The sequence below is a fragment of the Aquila chrysaetos genome, chromosome 10, assembly GCF_900496995.4.
Source record: "Aquila chrysaetos chrysaetos chromosome 10, bAquChr1.4, whole genome shotgun sequence".
NCBI lineage: Eukaryota > Metazoa > Chordata > Aves > Accipitriformes > Accipitridae > Aquila > Aquila chrysaetos.
This window is the reverse complement of record NC_044013.1, coordinates 29,675,607-29,689,077: the sequence shown is the minus strand read 5'-3', so window position 1 is coordinate 29,689,077 and position 13,471 is coordinate 29,675,607. Positions and strand designations below refer to the sequence as shown.

Sequence of the window (13,471 nt, the reverse complement as noted above, 5' to 3'; positions counted from 1 at the left end):
CACTGGAGTTGTCCTGGGAGGTGGTGGAGGGAGATGCCCCAGGCTGGTGTGGGGCTGGGAGTGATGCTGGGGGGGCAGCGCAGGCAGCATCCTCCCTGGCACAGGTGTGGGGATGAGGATTGAGGTCATTGGTGAGCCTTGCATGGCTGATTGCTGTGCCAGGCTGGAAAAAACGGCGTAGGTCAGACCATGCTGGACCAGCTGGCAGCACCGCTGGGTCCAAGTGCTGGCAAGGCTCTGGAAACCCAGCTGTCAAATCTGCCTCAGAATATGGCTGCCTTCTGGCCCTATTTTAGACTGAAATAGCCAAAACCAAATCAGGCCCCAGCTGGGGAATCCCTCAACTTATTTCAGCTGTTCTTTTGCCCATAAGCTGCATGCCCAAGGGACAAGAGTGACCTATAAATACGTCCCTGTGATGTCCTCCATCGGGTCTGTGCTGGCACTGGGTACTGCAGCCGCGTTCAGTGTCTCCCTGCTGGCAGAGTGAACAGGGTGCCCCTGTGAGCACCCTTCTCCTTGGGGCCATTTCCCCCCACTGCGGGTGCCGGATCTGGCCTCGGAGGGTGGATACGTGCGTTTCTTCCACCACCGTGGCCACTGCTGCTTCTCCTTTTGGCAGGGGGATGTGGAGCACAGCCATGGGCGTGCACGTAGGTAGGAACCCAGGTGCCTGGCACTGCCTGGGGCGTGGATAAAAAGTGGGTGTTCTTGCTCATATTGAGCCGATGTGGGGGATACTCAACACTCCTTCATCACGGGAGGTGTTAGCAGCTTTGCCCAGGCACAGGGGCACGGTGCCCAGAAAACCGAGGCTCACTTGGAGCTGGTATGTGCAAGGGATGTCAGAGCAATGAGATGAGCTTCCACTTGTAGAATGGCTGACATCCTTACAACGCTGCTGTTCATCATCTTTGCAAGGTCATGGCGATCAGGGGAGGTCCTCAGTGACTGGAGAAAAGCAAATGTCACACTCATCTTCAGTAACAGCCAAAAGGACATCCTGGGGAGCAACAGGATGGTCACCTTCATGTTGGGAAAACCATGGAGTATGCTTTCTTGGAGCACATTTCCAGAAGAAGAGGGTGGCTGGGAGCAGTTGGCATGGATTGACCAAGGGTAAGTCATGCCTGACCAATCTGCCTGTGTCTCACGATGAAATGGATAGATTTGTAGGCAAGGGGAGAGCAGTGGGTACCATTTACCTCAATGTCAGCAAGGCTTTCAATTCCATGTCCTGCAACGTTCTTGCATCCAAGTGAGGATGTCATGGTCTGGATGGGTGGGCAACCAGGTAGGTAAAAATCAGCTGGATGATCAAGCATAGAGGGTAGCAGTTAGTAGGACGTGTTCTACCAGGAGGCTGGTGAGAAGACACCAGGGGTCTGATCTGGGATCTGTCCCGTGTGATGTCTTTGTCCAAGATCTGGATAAGGCCACGGAGTGCCTTCATGTCAAGTTCACAGAAGAGCCCAAATTGGGAGGACCAGTTGATATCGGGTAGGGCTGCCACCCTGAAGGACTGGGGTGGGCTGGAGGAAGGGGCCAGCAGGAACCTCATGATCCAGGGAGGTGATTACCCCCCTCAACTCAGCGCTCATTAGACCTCACGTAGACCTCATCTGGTGAGGATGGCCATGCCCGGGGAGGGGGGTGCAGGCAACCTCCTCCGAGCCCCTCCAGGACAAAGCCGGGTGCAGGCTGGCCTGACCCGGGGCAGGCTGGGTGGGAGGAGAGGTCCCCACGGGTACCCTCCCACACAAGTGGGAGATCTTTATATGCTGTTATGTTGCAATTTTTTACTGGAAACAGAGCAAGGCCTGTGCTGGAGATGTACACACCCCTTCCGTTCCTGGGAAAGCTGAGTCAGGCTTTGTATTTTTTTTTTTTTATTTTTGGCAAGAGAGGCACTGGCTTCCATTTCTCTTCTGAAGAATCCCTTGGAGAAACGTAAGCTCACTCATCTTCTCCAGTGATGACAAAGTACGGTGGTTTAACTGATACTCGTTTCACATTTTTCACAGAACTGACTTGTTATCGTTTCAGCGTGTAGGAGGAGAGCTCTTCTAAACCCCAGATTCCGTGCTATGATATGTCTTATTGATAAAATTGACGGGTTTTAATTCATTTGTGGTTGTAAGAAGGAAGACAGGAACTAAACCGGTCTTGGAGGCAATTTACAACTCCTCTTAGTTACCTCGGGCATCAGTTTGTTGAGCCACTCCACTCGGGATGAAGGGCCATCCCACTCACAACCCTCACAGCCATCCAGGTTCAGAAGGCCAAAACCTGGGAAGCTTTTGGAGTTGCATCATTTTCCAGAGAATTCTAAACTTAGTCATCCAGTTCTTACAAGACAGCAGGATTTGGCTGGTACAAATCAGCTGAGGCAGATGGTGGGATTAAAAACTTCAGTGGTATTAGTGAAATATTTGTTAGCAGAGATTAATTTCTCAGTCACCATCAAAATATTATGTGGAGGACCTTTTGCTGTAGCTTTACTTGTCACGTCAGGTTGTCCCCTAGCATGATTTTGAGTGAGCTGGGAACTGTAGTCTGATGAGGCAGCAGGGGGTAAAGGGTTTGTTTTACTCTAAAACCACCCCCAGCCTTTGTGACTTTCTGCCATGCTAACTTTTTTTGGATAGTTTAAGCACATTTTCCCAGAACTGACCACTTACTGAGAAAGCATTATCCAGCAGTATAAGGAAGCAAAACACCTCACTTCAGCAGTTTGAAATCACTGTATTTTCAAAAGTACTTTCAAGACTAATTTATTTTCTAGATATTCCATTTCTTAAATACAAGGATTTATATTTGTGTAAGCTGAAGCTGGAGATTTAAGCATTGCTTAGGAAACGTGACAGTAATATTTGCAATGCAGTGTTGATTTATCCAGAAAGACTAATATATATTTAACATTCCAGCAAGTAATAACAAATACCGTACTTATACAATAAAGCTTTCAAGACATAAATATTTAATGCTTCATTTTCAGACAAAGCTGAACAGAAATCACAGCAAGGGAAGCTGGTGAGGTTTTCAGCCAAAGCTGACTGAAATGTAAACAAATGACAGATTAAGTAATTTAAAATTATTTTAGGCACTCATACATAGGAAAAGGCTAAAAATACCCAATAAGTTCAGCTGCCTGATTTCCATTTCATCCAGTCTGGCTTCTTAAACAAAGTTCACTTAAACCTGGAATTGCTGTAGCACATTGGGCCTTGGGTTCTCCATAGCCAATGTAACGTGCATCAATTGCATGAGCTGAAAACAATGCGGTAGAATACGTACGCAGACATCGCACTCTCTGTTAGGACTGCGAAGTCTGTCTCTGGACTGCCCATCCAAGGCATCTTTGTCTGGAATCAGATTTCTTCACCTGACTCCGCATCCCAGCCACAGGACTCCAGCTGCTCATCCTGTGGAAACTCAACCTCAATGTCGTAGATGAAATCTGGGTCATCCTTCTTCTTCCTGTTCTTTTCGAAGAGCTCATCCATGATGCTCTTCCTTTTGGCTAGTTCCTTGTCATCTAGTTTGTTCATATCCTCTTCTGGGTCAATGGTCTCTTCCTGCCGAAACTTTTCCAAGCTCTCAGCCAGGCTCTCTCCTCCCAAATGCCCTTTCAGCAAACTGTACAGCTTCTGTAGCTGATGCAGCGAGACTCCTTCTAGGTACACCTTGTGACGAGGGTTATTCTTCAGCTGCTCGGCAGCCATGCTGCAGTCTAAAGAGAAAGCCACGATGAAGACTGACAGCTGCAAGCAAATCTCTTCCCATAAACAGATCCTCTTCTCCCAAACCCTTACAAGCGAGACCTCCAGACTTAGCAGAGCCACCACCCAGGTTAAGACATAGTCTTGGGCTCCTCAGGGGAGAGAGTGTTACCCCAAAACAACCCCTCTTTGCAGTCCCTGCATGCTGGTAAGAAGCTACCCAGCAGTTACTAAAAATGCTGTTGCCAACTAGCTGTTCCCCTCACTGTGCCTGGAGGGGACTTGGGGAATGCTACAAGTAAACGCACCACACCTGAGAACTTGGAGAAGTTTCTGACAGGCATGATGCGCTGGCGAGTCTTATCCTTGCCGTCGTCTTTGTAGATCAGGATAATGGATGGAGGCTGAAAGCAGACACCGCACTTCTTTGCAACGTAAGTCATTACAGTTCTTGCCACTGGCTGAAGCGTGGTCAGCTTTATCAGAGACGTCCTCAGCAACAGCAAAGCTCACTGAAAAACAGGAAAAGAAAAAACAGGAAAGAAAGTGTGAGCATCTCTCGGTACTGTTCTTTCTATCAGGGTTAGAGTGACCCAAGTTCAGCAAAACCATGCAGCCAAGGTGTCAGTCTCCCCAGTTTCAGTGAAAGCCGAACACGTCCATACGTGCCCCGGGTGCCAGGGCGCAGAGTGACTCCCAGCTGCTGGGTTACACCTCTGCCACTACTTGGCCAGGATTACATATCACGCCTAAGTTAATTCTTTGGTCTACCACCTAAGTAAAGTACTATGTAGTCAAATGATACCTAAAAGATGGGGTTTTTTATATTTATTCCTTTTTTAAAGTGAAAAATGTCATAAAATAGTAAATCAATGTATTACAGTTTCTTCACAAACAACATTTACTGCATCTTGTATCCATTGCTCTGGAAAGCCAGGAATCACTTACCTACCAAACCCTTTTCTGCTCTAACCACCAGGCTTTTAACTTTGTGTTGCCCGATAGTTCATATGAAAGCTCCAGGTGTGACTTCAGGGAGAATCTGATTTTTCAGTAAAGATATAATGATACATTTTTGCTGTAAGCTGATTTGAGCATATTTGGAAAAAAAATCTTCAGAAAAATGCAGATAAAACAAAAATTTGAAACGTCTTGGAACTCCACTGAAAGAGTTTCCACAAAATTAAATCTGAATGTTGCAAGAGATGCAACAAAGAGAATTCCATTATACATACTTGTGTATATTATACATATTTGCTTTGAAAAGATACAAATTGATTGATATGGTTGAAATATCCTTTCTTTGTCTCCGTTTCTGTCACAAACCTGGGGATATCTCACACTCCTTATTTCATAAAACCTTGCATCGATAATGTTGACGTATGTAACACTGGAATTCCCCCTTTTCTTTTTGAAAGATTTTAAGAGGAGGGGTACCTCGTCAGATTTTGTAAAGCTTTCTTACAGTTTCAGAGTGACCTCAATATAGCAGCATATCTGTGACTGATGACAGATGGGACAAGGAGAGAGAAGAGTCTCAGGAATGAAGACCAAAACCAATTAAACTCCTTATTAGGCAACAATGAAAATATGAATTCATTTCGAAGAGAGGAGATTATATTCAACCGTACTCCTTCTCAAACTAAAATACACCATCAATGAAACTGAAAAGCTGAGAATTTACAAGTGACAAATGGAAATGCTTTTTGCATAGCACATTACCGCCTGTAGAGCTTAAGCTATAAAACGTTCATGAAGGTCAAGAATGTCTTAAGGTTTCAAAATGCTGAGTTGCTGCATGTGTGTGTGTGTAGGAACCGGGAACTTTTGCATTACTTAAACAGGGGAGAAAAGGGGTTGGTGGGGAGGAAACGCTGACTGTCCCACTAAACATATGGCTGCATTTATACAGATAGCAAGAACATACTGTACAAACTAGAATTTCATTTTAAAGTAAGGACTACTAAACTCTCAAGTATCAGTGCGTTGGTCAGCTACTACATGAGTGAGGTTAGGAAGCTAATCCATAATTATCCTTTTTACTCTTCTCTGAAGCATTTTGTCTTGCAACAGGAGAGGGGGAACGTCAGTCTGACTGGCAGCAGCAACTTCTCTTTTTCTGCCTTATCGCATTTGTCCGTCCCCAAAATGCTGTTGAGAACTCCTCAGCGTCAGCTCTGCCCTTGGCTCCGACACCTTTTCGAGTCAGATGAAATATTAGAGGAGACTTAAAGATCTAAATCTGCTGCAGATCCTCTTTCCCAGCTTAGTGTACCAACACTGAATGCATGTGTTATTTTTCCCTTGGGTTTATATAAGTGAAAATATGCCAAAGGTGAAGGTTATCTCCTTCTCCAGCTACCCTACAGGCTGCAGTAAGGCAAAGTAAGAAATTATACCCCAAAAATGAATGTATGTCTCCAAATCAAGACAAGTTGCATTAATCTTCAAAAACTACTTCAAAGTTGAGTTGGAAAGTCTTCCTTCTTTGTTAAAAACCACATAGGAAAGAGTTCAAATTTCCAGTAATTTTCTCAATACTGAAAATTAACTACAGCTGCTCTACCTTTTGCTTTTAAATAGTTCTATGAACCAGGTGGAAAAGCAGAAGTCTCTCAAGAGCCACTTTCACTATCTTAAAATGAGAAACGATGCTTCAAGCTGAACTGAAATGGCTTTTCGAAGGGTGACTGACAATCACGAGTGGGCCTCTATCTCTGCAACGGCAAAGAAATCCTTAGACAAGAAATACAAACACGAGAAGCAGCCATTTGGATCCACGTAAAAGAGGGGAACGAGGTTTTGTATCTTCAGGTAATGCGGGCGGAGACCTTCGCTACCAGAAAGGCTGGTTTCAGTAGCTCTCAAACACAAATAGATGGGTTTTGGTTTGGTTTTTTTTTCCCTGCCAACTTCGGTGCTGCAGCAGAACTACTTCTGCCGCTACAAGGCCGGTTTTCTATCGCTTGTTTCCGCCAGACGAGCAAACCCTCGGGGTCGGGCGCGGCCGAGGCCTACACGTTGCGAGAGAAGGGAAGCGGGACAGGACCGGGTTCGACCTTCCCGCCTCTCGCCCCTTCCCCTCACCTCAGGCGGCGGCCCGCGCCTGGCCCGCTGCGTTCCACCCGGGCCTCCCCTGCGCGGTTGCCACGGCTACGGCCGCGCCGCCGGGCCCTCGCGCCGAAGGCCCTCTCTGGGCTGTCCGCGCCAGTCGCCTGCGGAGCGCGGCGGCGGCTGGCCGGCCCCTGGCGCTGCGGACCTGCGCACCGGGTGGGAACGGCGGCGAGGTTGAAGCGGCGGGGCAGCGTTTAGCGGCGGGTCTCGTCGGCGCCGCGGAGCGAGGCAGGGATAAGCCCCGCGGGGTCAGGCGGGCGCCGCGGACCGGGACCGGGGCAGCGGCAGCCATGGCAGCCGGCCGGCGGGACGAGGCGCCGCTCCGCGCCGGGCTTGCCGCGCTCCTCTGCGCCCTCCGTAAGTGCCGGCCCCGCACTCCCCTGAGGAGAGGGAGGTGCTGAGCTCTTCTCCCGGGGATCCAGGGGCGGGAACGCCCAGGAACGGGTCAAAACTGCGGCAGGGAGGGTTCAGACTGGACGTTTGGAAACATTTTGTTACCCAGAGGGTGGTCAGACACTGGAACGGGCTTCCTGGAGAGGTGGTCCATGCCCCAAGCCTGTCAGTGTTTAAGAGGCATTTGGACAATGCCCTTAATAACATGCTTTAATTTTTGGTCAGCCCCGAAGAAGTGGTCAGGTCATCAGTTGGACTAGATGGTCATTGTAGGTCTCTTCCAACGGAAATACTCTATTATTGAAATTAATAATAGAAGCAAGCAATTTTCCAGATTAGGTAACTGAAAACCAGCTGCAATACCTTCCGCAAAATTTCATGTAAAGCCAACGTCACCTTGCTTTAGGTCTCCACTCAAGCAGATACTGATGTTGTCCATAAGACGACTGGAGTTTCAGATCTAAAAGGGAAATCCTGTGGAAACAGAGAGAAAAAATAAAGACAAGAATGGCTGTAACACAAAGTTCAGTGTTAAAATCTGGATCTTACAGGGACTGATACAGAAGTAGGAGATAAGGAATCACACCTGGAATGGGGGTTGCAGTGGGGGAAAGTGGGGATTATTACAGACTCCTCAGTAAAAACAAAAGCACACTTTGGAAAGTTGCTCTACTGGGAAAAAAAGAGAGATACTTCAGCATTCATGGTAGCCGGAGCTTGATGTTCTACTGACAAAACAGCTGGTGGTTGTACTAAATTGAAATACTGTTTCCCTTTTACTGTGAGAGGTTTTGCAGAGGATGCACTCATAGATTATACGACTTCACTTGTTAAAGTTGTCCGCCCATGTGATAATGATGTGTGCTATGCTGTAAACACCGTTACTCGTTCGTTTTGTGTTATCTTAGATGTGTGGGCTGCTTGTCAGGATGCCACTGTCACGCAGGAGCTTCTGAAAGAGGGGTTTCACAGGTAAGTTGTCACCCTGGCGCTGCGTCAGAATAACATGCCGGGTGATTTTACGTGTGAAGAAGCTTCTCTTCTAATTCATGCACAGTTGTATCAACTCACTGAGCTGTGATCTGTAGGCATGGCTAGGCACTAGGACTGTATTAGCATGATCAAGTAATTAACGATTACAAGCTATAGTGGAGGAAGAACAGGAGGCCCCTTTCTAAGATCTGTGCAGAGGCCGTTGGTAGTTCTGAGAAGTTAACAAAGACGTGAAACTTCATTTTGGTAGTGGATGTGGTGTTAGGGTGAACTACATCATCCTAACCGGAGAAGGACGGCATGGCTCGACAGGGAACTATTTTCTGAATTTGTCGCACATAGTGTGTGGGAGCTGCATCGCATCTCTGCACATTTGAGAGTACGTTTCTTGGGGGGGTTTTGTGCCATCTTTTGAAGTGCAGGTATAAATGTTTTGCTTCTGTTGCTTGTTTGAAGGGACCTGCTGGTGAAGGTAGAACTTGGTGTACTGGGGGAAGATGCAGGAGGATGCGCAGTGGCAGCTAGAACTCGTCTTCCTCCAGGAATCTACGTGGATCCCTATGAGCTGGCATCGCTGCAGCAGCACAATTTAACAAAGGTAACAACCCCAAAGCTAAGACATCTGGCGGTTACTCAGATAATGATGAGTATGCTCAAGAAGTTGTAATTTCTGGTCATTATCTGGCTCGTTGAACCAACGTGATTAATTCCTTTTCCTGGAAGGAGATGCTGCACAGTATCATCTTCGTGACATCTCATTGTATCTCTCAGCTTGATTAGCATCACCTGGTGCAGGGCCTTTTGTGTCACGTGCTGCTGATATTTGTACACACAGGCATGCGTACTAGGGAGCCACTGCTACTCAGCTCACACCCAGATGAACAACTATGGTAAAAGCTATTCAACTTGAGAAGAGGGAAGGTTAACCCCCACAAAAGAGGCGGTGGTGAGCTCTAAGTAGTGTGCTGCACGTTCAGACTGAGTAGCTTCACAGCTTCATTTTCATCACAGTTTTCTGTGTTGTTTTCCAGTCTTTGCTTTGCATTTTGGGTAGAGAGATGTGCTAAGGCTGTGGCTTTAAGGTAATCTCCTTAGGCCCTTAATTCAGTTAAAACATACAGCTGCAAAGACTGGGCAACTTCTGCTGTTGGGATGCTTGCAAGTGCTGGTATGGCCTTGCTTATAGGCATCATTAAGCTAATGCCTCTTAGGTTTGGCTGTAGGCATGGTTGCACTGTAAACTTCTCACACGTAAGAATCACTCATTGGAGAGGATCTTGAAAAGTTATTTTGGAACAGTTTAAGGACAGAATTTCCAACTTAATCTTCCTGACCGTGAAATCAGGCCCAGTGTTAGAAAATAGAATGGGGAAAATAAGTTTTCCCGTCTGATGCTGCAGTAGGTGACCACAGCAGACAGTGGCCTCTTCAATCCCAGAATCATGCACAAAATGTTCATACATTTTTTTTCCAGCATCCCTCCCTTGTGTCGATTCTGATCACAACCACATCTGTATCTTTCTCCACTTGCAGGCGGTGTTAATTCCTGATGTCATTGATGTGGAGGCCCCTGAGTACTTAGCTACAGATCTTCTTCTTCTCCTGTACATGGAACCTGACCCTCGGTGCTCTCGCTGTTTTAAAGCTGCCTTGCCTGTGCACGGGCGGTACCACCGGCCGGCAGAAGAGAGTGAGGAAGCATTGATTGTTCTGAAGAGCCCAGAAGTACTGGTCTGCTGCTGTGACAGTGAGATTGTCATTACGTGTTCTTTTGGGGAACAGAGGAATAACCGTGGGCAATCCAGAGCTTGGAATCTGTCTTCCGGAGATGGAGCTCTCAGTAGTCATGTGAACACAAGGGGAAGATAGTGGCCCTGATAAAGACCATGTTGTCTTCCTCTTTGAATGCTGCTCCTGCCTGGCCAAGGGCAGATTAATTGTCAACAGGCTTCTTGGTGTTGCGCTGCTGCCGTTGTACCCTTGTACTGTAGCAGGCTGTTTGGGCTCTTGTGCCTGAAAGTGTTGGCAGTTGGTCTGTTTGTCACTATCCCGGCAGGCCCTGGGCTGTTAAAGGTCAGCTGCTCAGACTGCGTTTTCACAGCGTTTCTCTTGGCAGCTGAAGCCATGCAGGGCGTATTTAATATTCACTATCACGTATTTAGAGTAATCAAAGTGTTCTGATGGTTTCTAACACTTTCTTCCTGCATTCCCTACATATAAGGGGGGAATGTAGAAAACTGTGTGCCTGAAGGTTAGAATGGTTGGAGTCTCAGACTCCTGTGAAACAAGAACCTGATATCCACTGACAATTAATATTTCAGATTACATGGACAATGAAATTCTACATTTTTGCTACAAATTGTATTTCCTTTCACAAAATCATTCTTGCTAGCTGCCAAGTCAAATGTGCTAATGATTCTCAGCTCCTTTATCTTCACTTGTGTATTATCTGAGCAATGATTTTCTGGGATAAATTTAGGGGCAGGGAAGACTGCCTGGTCAGTTAAAAAAGGGGTGTGAAATCTTCCCTTTTTTTTTCCACATTTACTACGTATAAGCAAGAAAACATACTTACTATTAATACGAAAGCATTTGAAGTATTGGAGGGGAGTTCTTCTGTGTGCCAACAGGAGGTCAACAAGGAGAAATGGAAGAATGACTTCTTTGTTTTGGGGGAAGAGAAATTGTAACTGTGTGGCTAAAGTCGAGGGGTCTACAGGCCAATGATGAATTCTTTGCCCTGTTAAGGACAGAAGGCCCAAGATACCCCACAGGTGAGATCCTTTCTTGGGTAGCTACTGTATCAGGAAGGGAAGAGTTGCAAAGTTCATGAAAAGGACTGCCCAGGACCACTTTGACCATGCAGGTTAGCTGGTACATTTCTGTCTGTGCTGTTTCACCTATTGGCTTTCAGGGAGGAGATTCTGTCAAGCTGTTGTGGAGGAAAGATACCTCATTTGGAAAAGTCTTGCAGGCCATATTGCTTCCTCCTGTCTGGATCCTGCTGACGCATTAATGTCTTCCATAGATCGCCTGTCAGCAGAGTGTTGGAAGCCTGCTGAAGTGGAAGCTCCCTGTTCGGGCAAAACTGACAGCCCCTGTCAGTGGTACAGCGTAACGCATAAACCTGTGAGTTCTTATTTCTGGTGGGAATTCTTGGTTCTCATTTAACAATTGCTGCCTTTTTTCTGTGGTTAGCAACTTCCATAGCAGAGGAACTAATCTGTAAAAGAAAAGACTAGTTGTGTGACTCCTCTTTAGGGAGGCTCCCTTCTTCCTTTCTGACCAGCTTTTAGTGGGGGTCATCCTGCCCTTCTGACATGCTTGTGGTCACTCTGTGCTCTTCTAGTCCTTTATGGTGGCTGCTCTCCTCACCTTTTTTTAATAGTTTACTTGGAATTCTAGGATGTAATTGGCAGTCATCAAATTAAGAAAGGTCTTTGAAAAATAGGTGCTTCAGAGGAGTGGTAAAGTGGAAAGCTACTTTATGATCTAACTAAAGAAGGGTAAACCCCCAGAGACTGAAGGGATAACATCTTAAAAAAAGGCCACTTCTGTTTGGTTGGTTGTTATCTGATTGGCTAAGTATCTAGGAAAAGGTGAAGTTTCTTTATTCTGTGTTCAAAACCAAGGAAAGTTGGATCTTTAGTGCGGTCAACAACTGCCTTTGATACTCAAAAGGGTTGCAGTAGTGTAGAGATTCAGAAATAAGACTAATTTGTCTTGAACAAATCTGTTGTTTTTGTAACACACATGCCTTCCTATATTTAAGATACCTGCAGACATCCTGGATATCTGCTGCTCTTGTCCAAAAACATTTTGGAGCTTCCTGCATCACAGAGAAAGCACACAGTTGTTTGCCCTGGAGAAAACTGGCTTCTCAGTGATCTGCAAAATGCTCATTCTGAGAGCTTCTCTCCTCCATGCTGTATTACATACATATCCTCAATGGCAAACCTATTGCAAGAACAAAGATACAGGGGATAGAAATGGCTACCTTTTAAAATGGTAGCAGGTAAATTTACTGAGCTTTGCACTGCAGGAGCGGCTGGTGCTCTGTTTGCTGTAAATTGAAAGGTGATGTCCATCTTGGTTTTGATTTTGAATCCCAGAAAAAGCCTTAGCAAAGGGCTAATTAAATAATGGTCTGGTTACTAATCCTCTAAGTTGCAGTCAAAAAGAAATAGCTTGTTAAATGCATGTAATCCATTTATTTTCTTTGTAGGCTTATGAGGAATCGATTTTGCAGGTTCCAGTGGGGCTCAGGAAACATAGTTCCTTAGTGTGTGTTGTGACTCTTCTTGCCACGGTGCTCTGTTCCACTCTGATTCTCGCAGCTGTATGCAAACACGGACACTTCTCCCCGGTGACCTGCTCAGAATAAAGAAATACAGAATGGCTGACCTCCATCCAGCAAAACTAACTGAATATTACATCAGCTTCCTAAATTAATCCTGTTCTACTGTTATTTATATCTTGGTAATGTGCGAGGGTCCTGTAATGGGTTATAGTTCCCTTGGCCTAATTCTTACAAACACCCTTCACACACCAGAAGACTGTTTTGGTGCGTTGTCAATAGACAAAGCAGATGGAGGGTAGGAACAGCGCTGCAAAAAGCTGGAAGGACCGCCACAGTTTTGGTTCCGATTCCCTCCCTCTGGCCCAGAGTCTGCTTCGACTACAGTGCTGCCTCTTGCAGAGGTGTTTGTATTTCTTGAATTTAAACCAATGGACCCAGGGCTTGGTTATTAAAGGTGTGAAAAACATTAGGTAGTCATTAAAGCTGCTGAATTTTAAGCTTGTTTACACTGCCCAGATGGGTTACATATGAATTTGTGAGAACAGGAGAAGGCTTAAATAATCTCTCCTGTTCTAATAAGAGGGATTAGCTGCTTTTGGTCAAATTAGTTAGAGCTGAAGAAGTTTAAAAAATCTGAAAGAAATTTCACTCTATTTCAGAAGTGGAAAGAGTAACCCTTGGAAGATGGAATCTGGTGAAAAGATACTAACTAGAAGCAAGTATTTAGAAGACTTGCATTCAGCCACCAGAACAGTTGCTAAATACAAGGAAATGGAGAGGAAATTACTTAATGGAAAACCTGGGTTGTTCTGGATTGACAGAAGAGCTCGGCTGCTGTGTCTAATTGTCAGTAGGTGGCATTGTGAGCTTACGGTAACTCCTGGGGACTGTGGTGGAGAAGGTAGATTTTATTCTCTATAAACTGAGAGTAAGTTAGTAAAAGCAGGTG

General features: G+C 45.9%; 2 protein-coding genes across 5 annotated transcripts; one reads left to right on the top strand and one right to left on the bottom strand.

Annotated features, from left to right (window-relative positions):
• Positions 1-2,729: 2,729 nt before the first annotated feature.
• CEP19 (centrosomal protein 19) lies at positions 2,730-7,646 on the bottom strand. Of its 2 annotated transcripts, none has more exons than XM_030027401.2 (3): positions 7,626-7,646; positions 4,036-4,234; positions 2,730-3,733 (listed from the first exon to the last, which is right to left on the bottom strand). In XM_030027401.2, exons 2-3 carry the CDS (start codon positions 4,163-4,165, stop codon positions 3,372-3,374), a joined length of 492 nt encoding a protein of 163 aa, XP_029883261.1. In that variant the 5' UTR covers positions 4,166-4,234; positions 7,626-7,646; the 3' UTR covers positions 2,730-3,371. The 2 variants fall into 2 exon arrangements, with proteins under 2 accessions (XP_029883261.1, XP_029883260.1); XM_030027400.2 differs by lacking the exon at positions 7,626-7,646 and adding an exon at positions 6,810-6,902.
• Positions 6,948-12,674, top strand: PIGX (phosphatidylinositol glycan anchor biosynthesis class X). Of its 3 annotated transcripts, none has more exons than XM_030027399.2 (6): positions 6,948-7,193; positions 8,138-8,201; positions 8,679-8,820; positions 9,756-9,969; positions 11,251-11,351; positions 12,448-12,674. In XM_030027399.2, exons 1-6 carry the CDS (start codon positions 7,127-7,129, stop codon positions 12,604-12,606), a joined length of 747 nt encoding a protein of 248 aa, XP_029883259.1. In that variant the 5' UTR covers positions 6,948-7,126; the 3' UTR covers positions 12,607-12,674. The 3 variants fall into 3 exon arrangements, with proteins under 3 accessions (XP_029883259.1, XP_029883258.1, XP_029883256.1); XM_030027398.2 differs by having other exon boundaries at positions 7,018-7,193; positions 11,995-12,674; XM_030027396.2 differs by having other exon boundaries at positions 7,018-7,193; positions 11,137-11,351.
• The last annotated feature ends 797 nt before the right edge of the window (positions 12,675-13,471 follow it).

Bases quoted from the DNA above. Each gene is read 5' to 3' on its own strand.
- PIGX (XM_030027396.2), top strand. From the start codon at position 7,127: ATGGCAGCCGGCCGGCGGGACGAGGCGCCGCTCCGCGCCGGGCTTGCC. The intron at 9,970-11,136 runs GTGAGATTGTCA...ATTGGCTTTCAG, and splicing joins ACTGGTCTGCTGCTGTGACA to GGAGGAGATTCTGTCAAGCT. The intron at 11,352-12,447 runs GTGAGTTCTTAT...TTTTCTTTGTAG, and splicing joins ACAGCGTAACGCATAAACCT to GCTTATGAGGAATCGATTTT.
- CEP19 (XM_030027401.2), bottom strand. From the start codon at position 4,165: ATGACTTACGTTGCAAAGAAGTGCGGTGTCTGCTTTCAGCCTCCATCC. The intron at 3,734-4,035 runs GTGTGGTGCGTT...CTTTCTCTTTAG, and splicing joins AAACTTCTCCAAGTTCTCAG to ACTGCAGCATGGCTGCCGAG.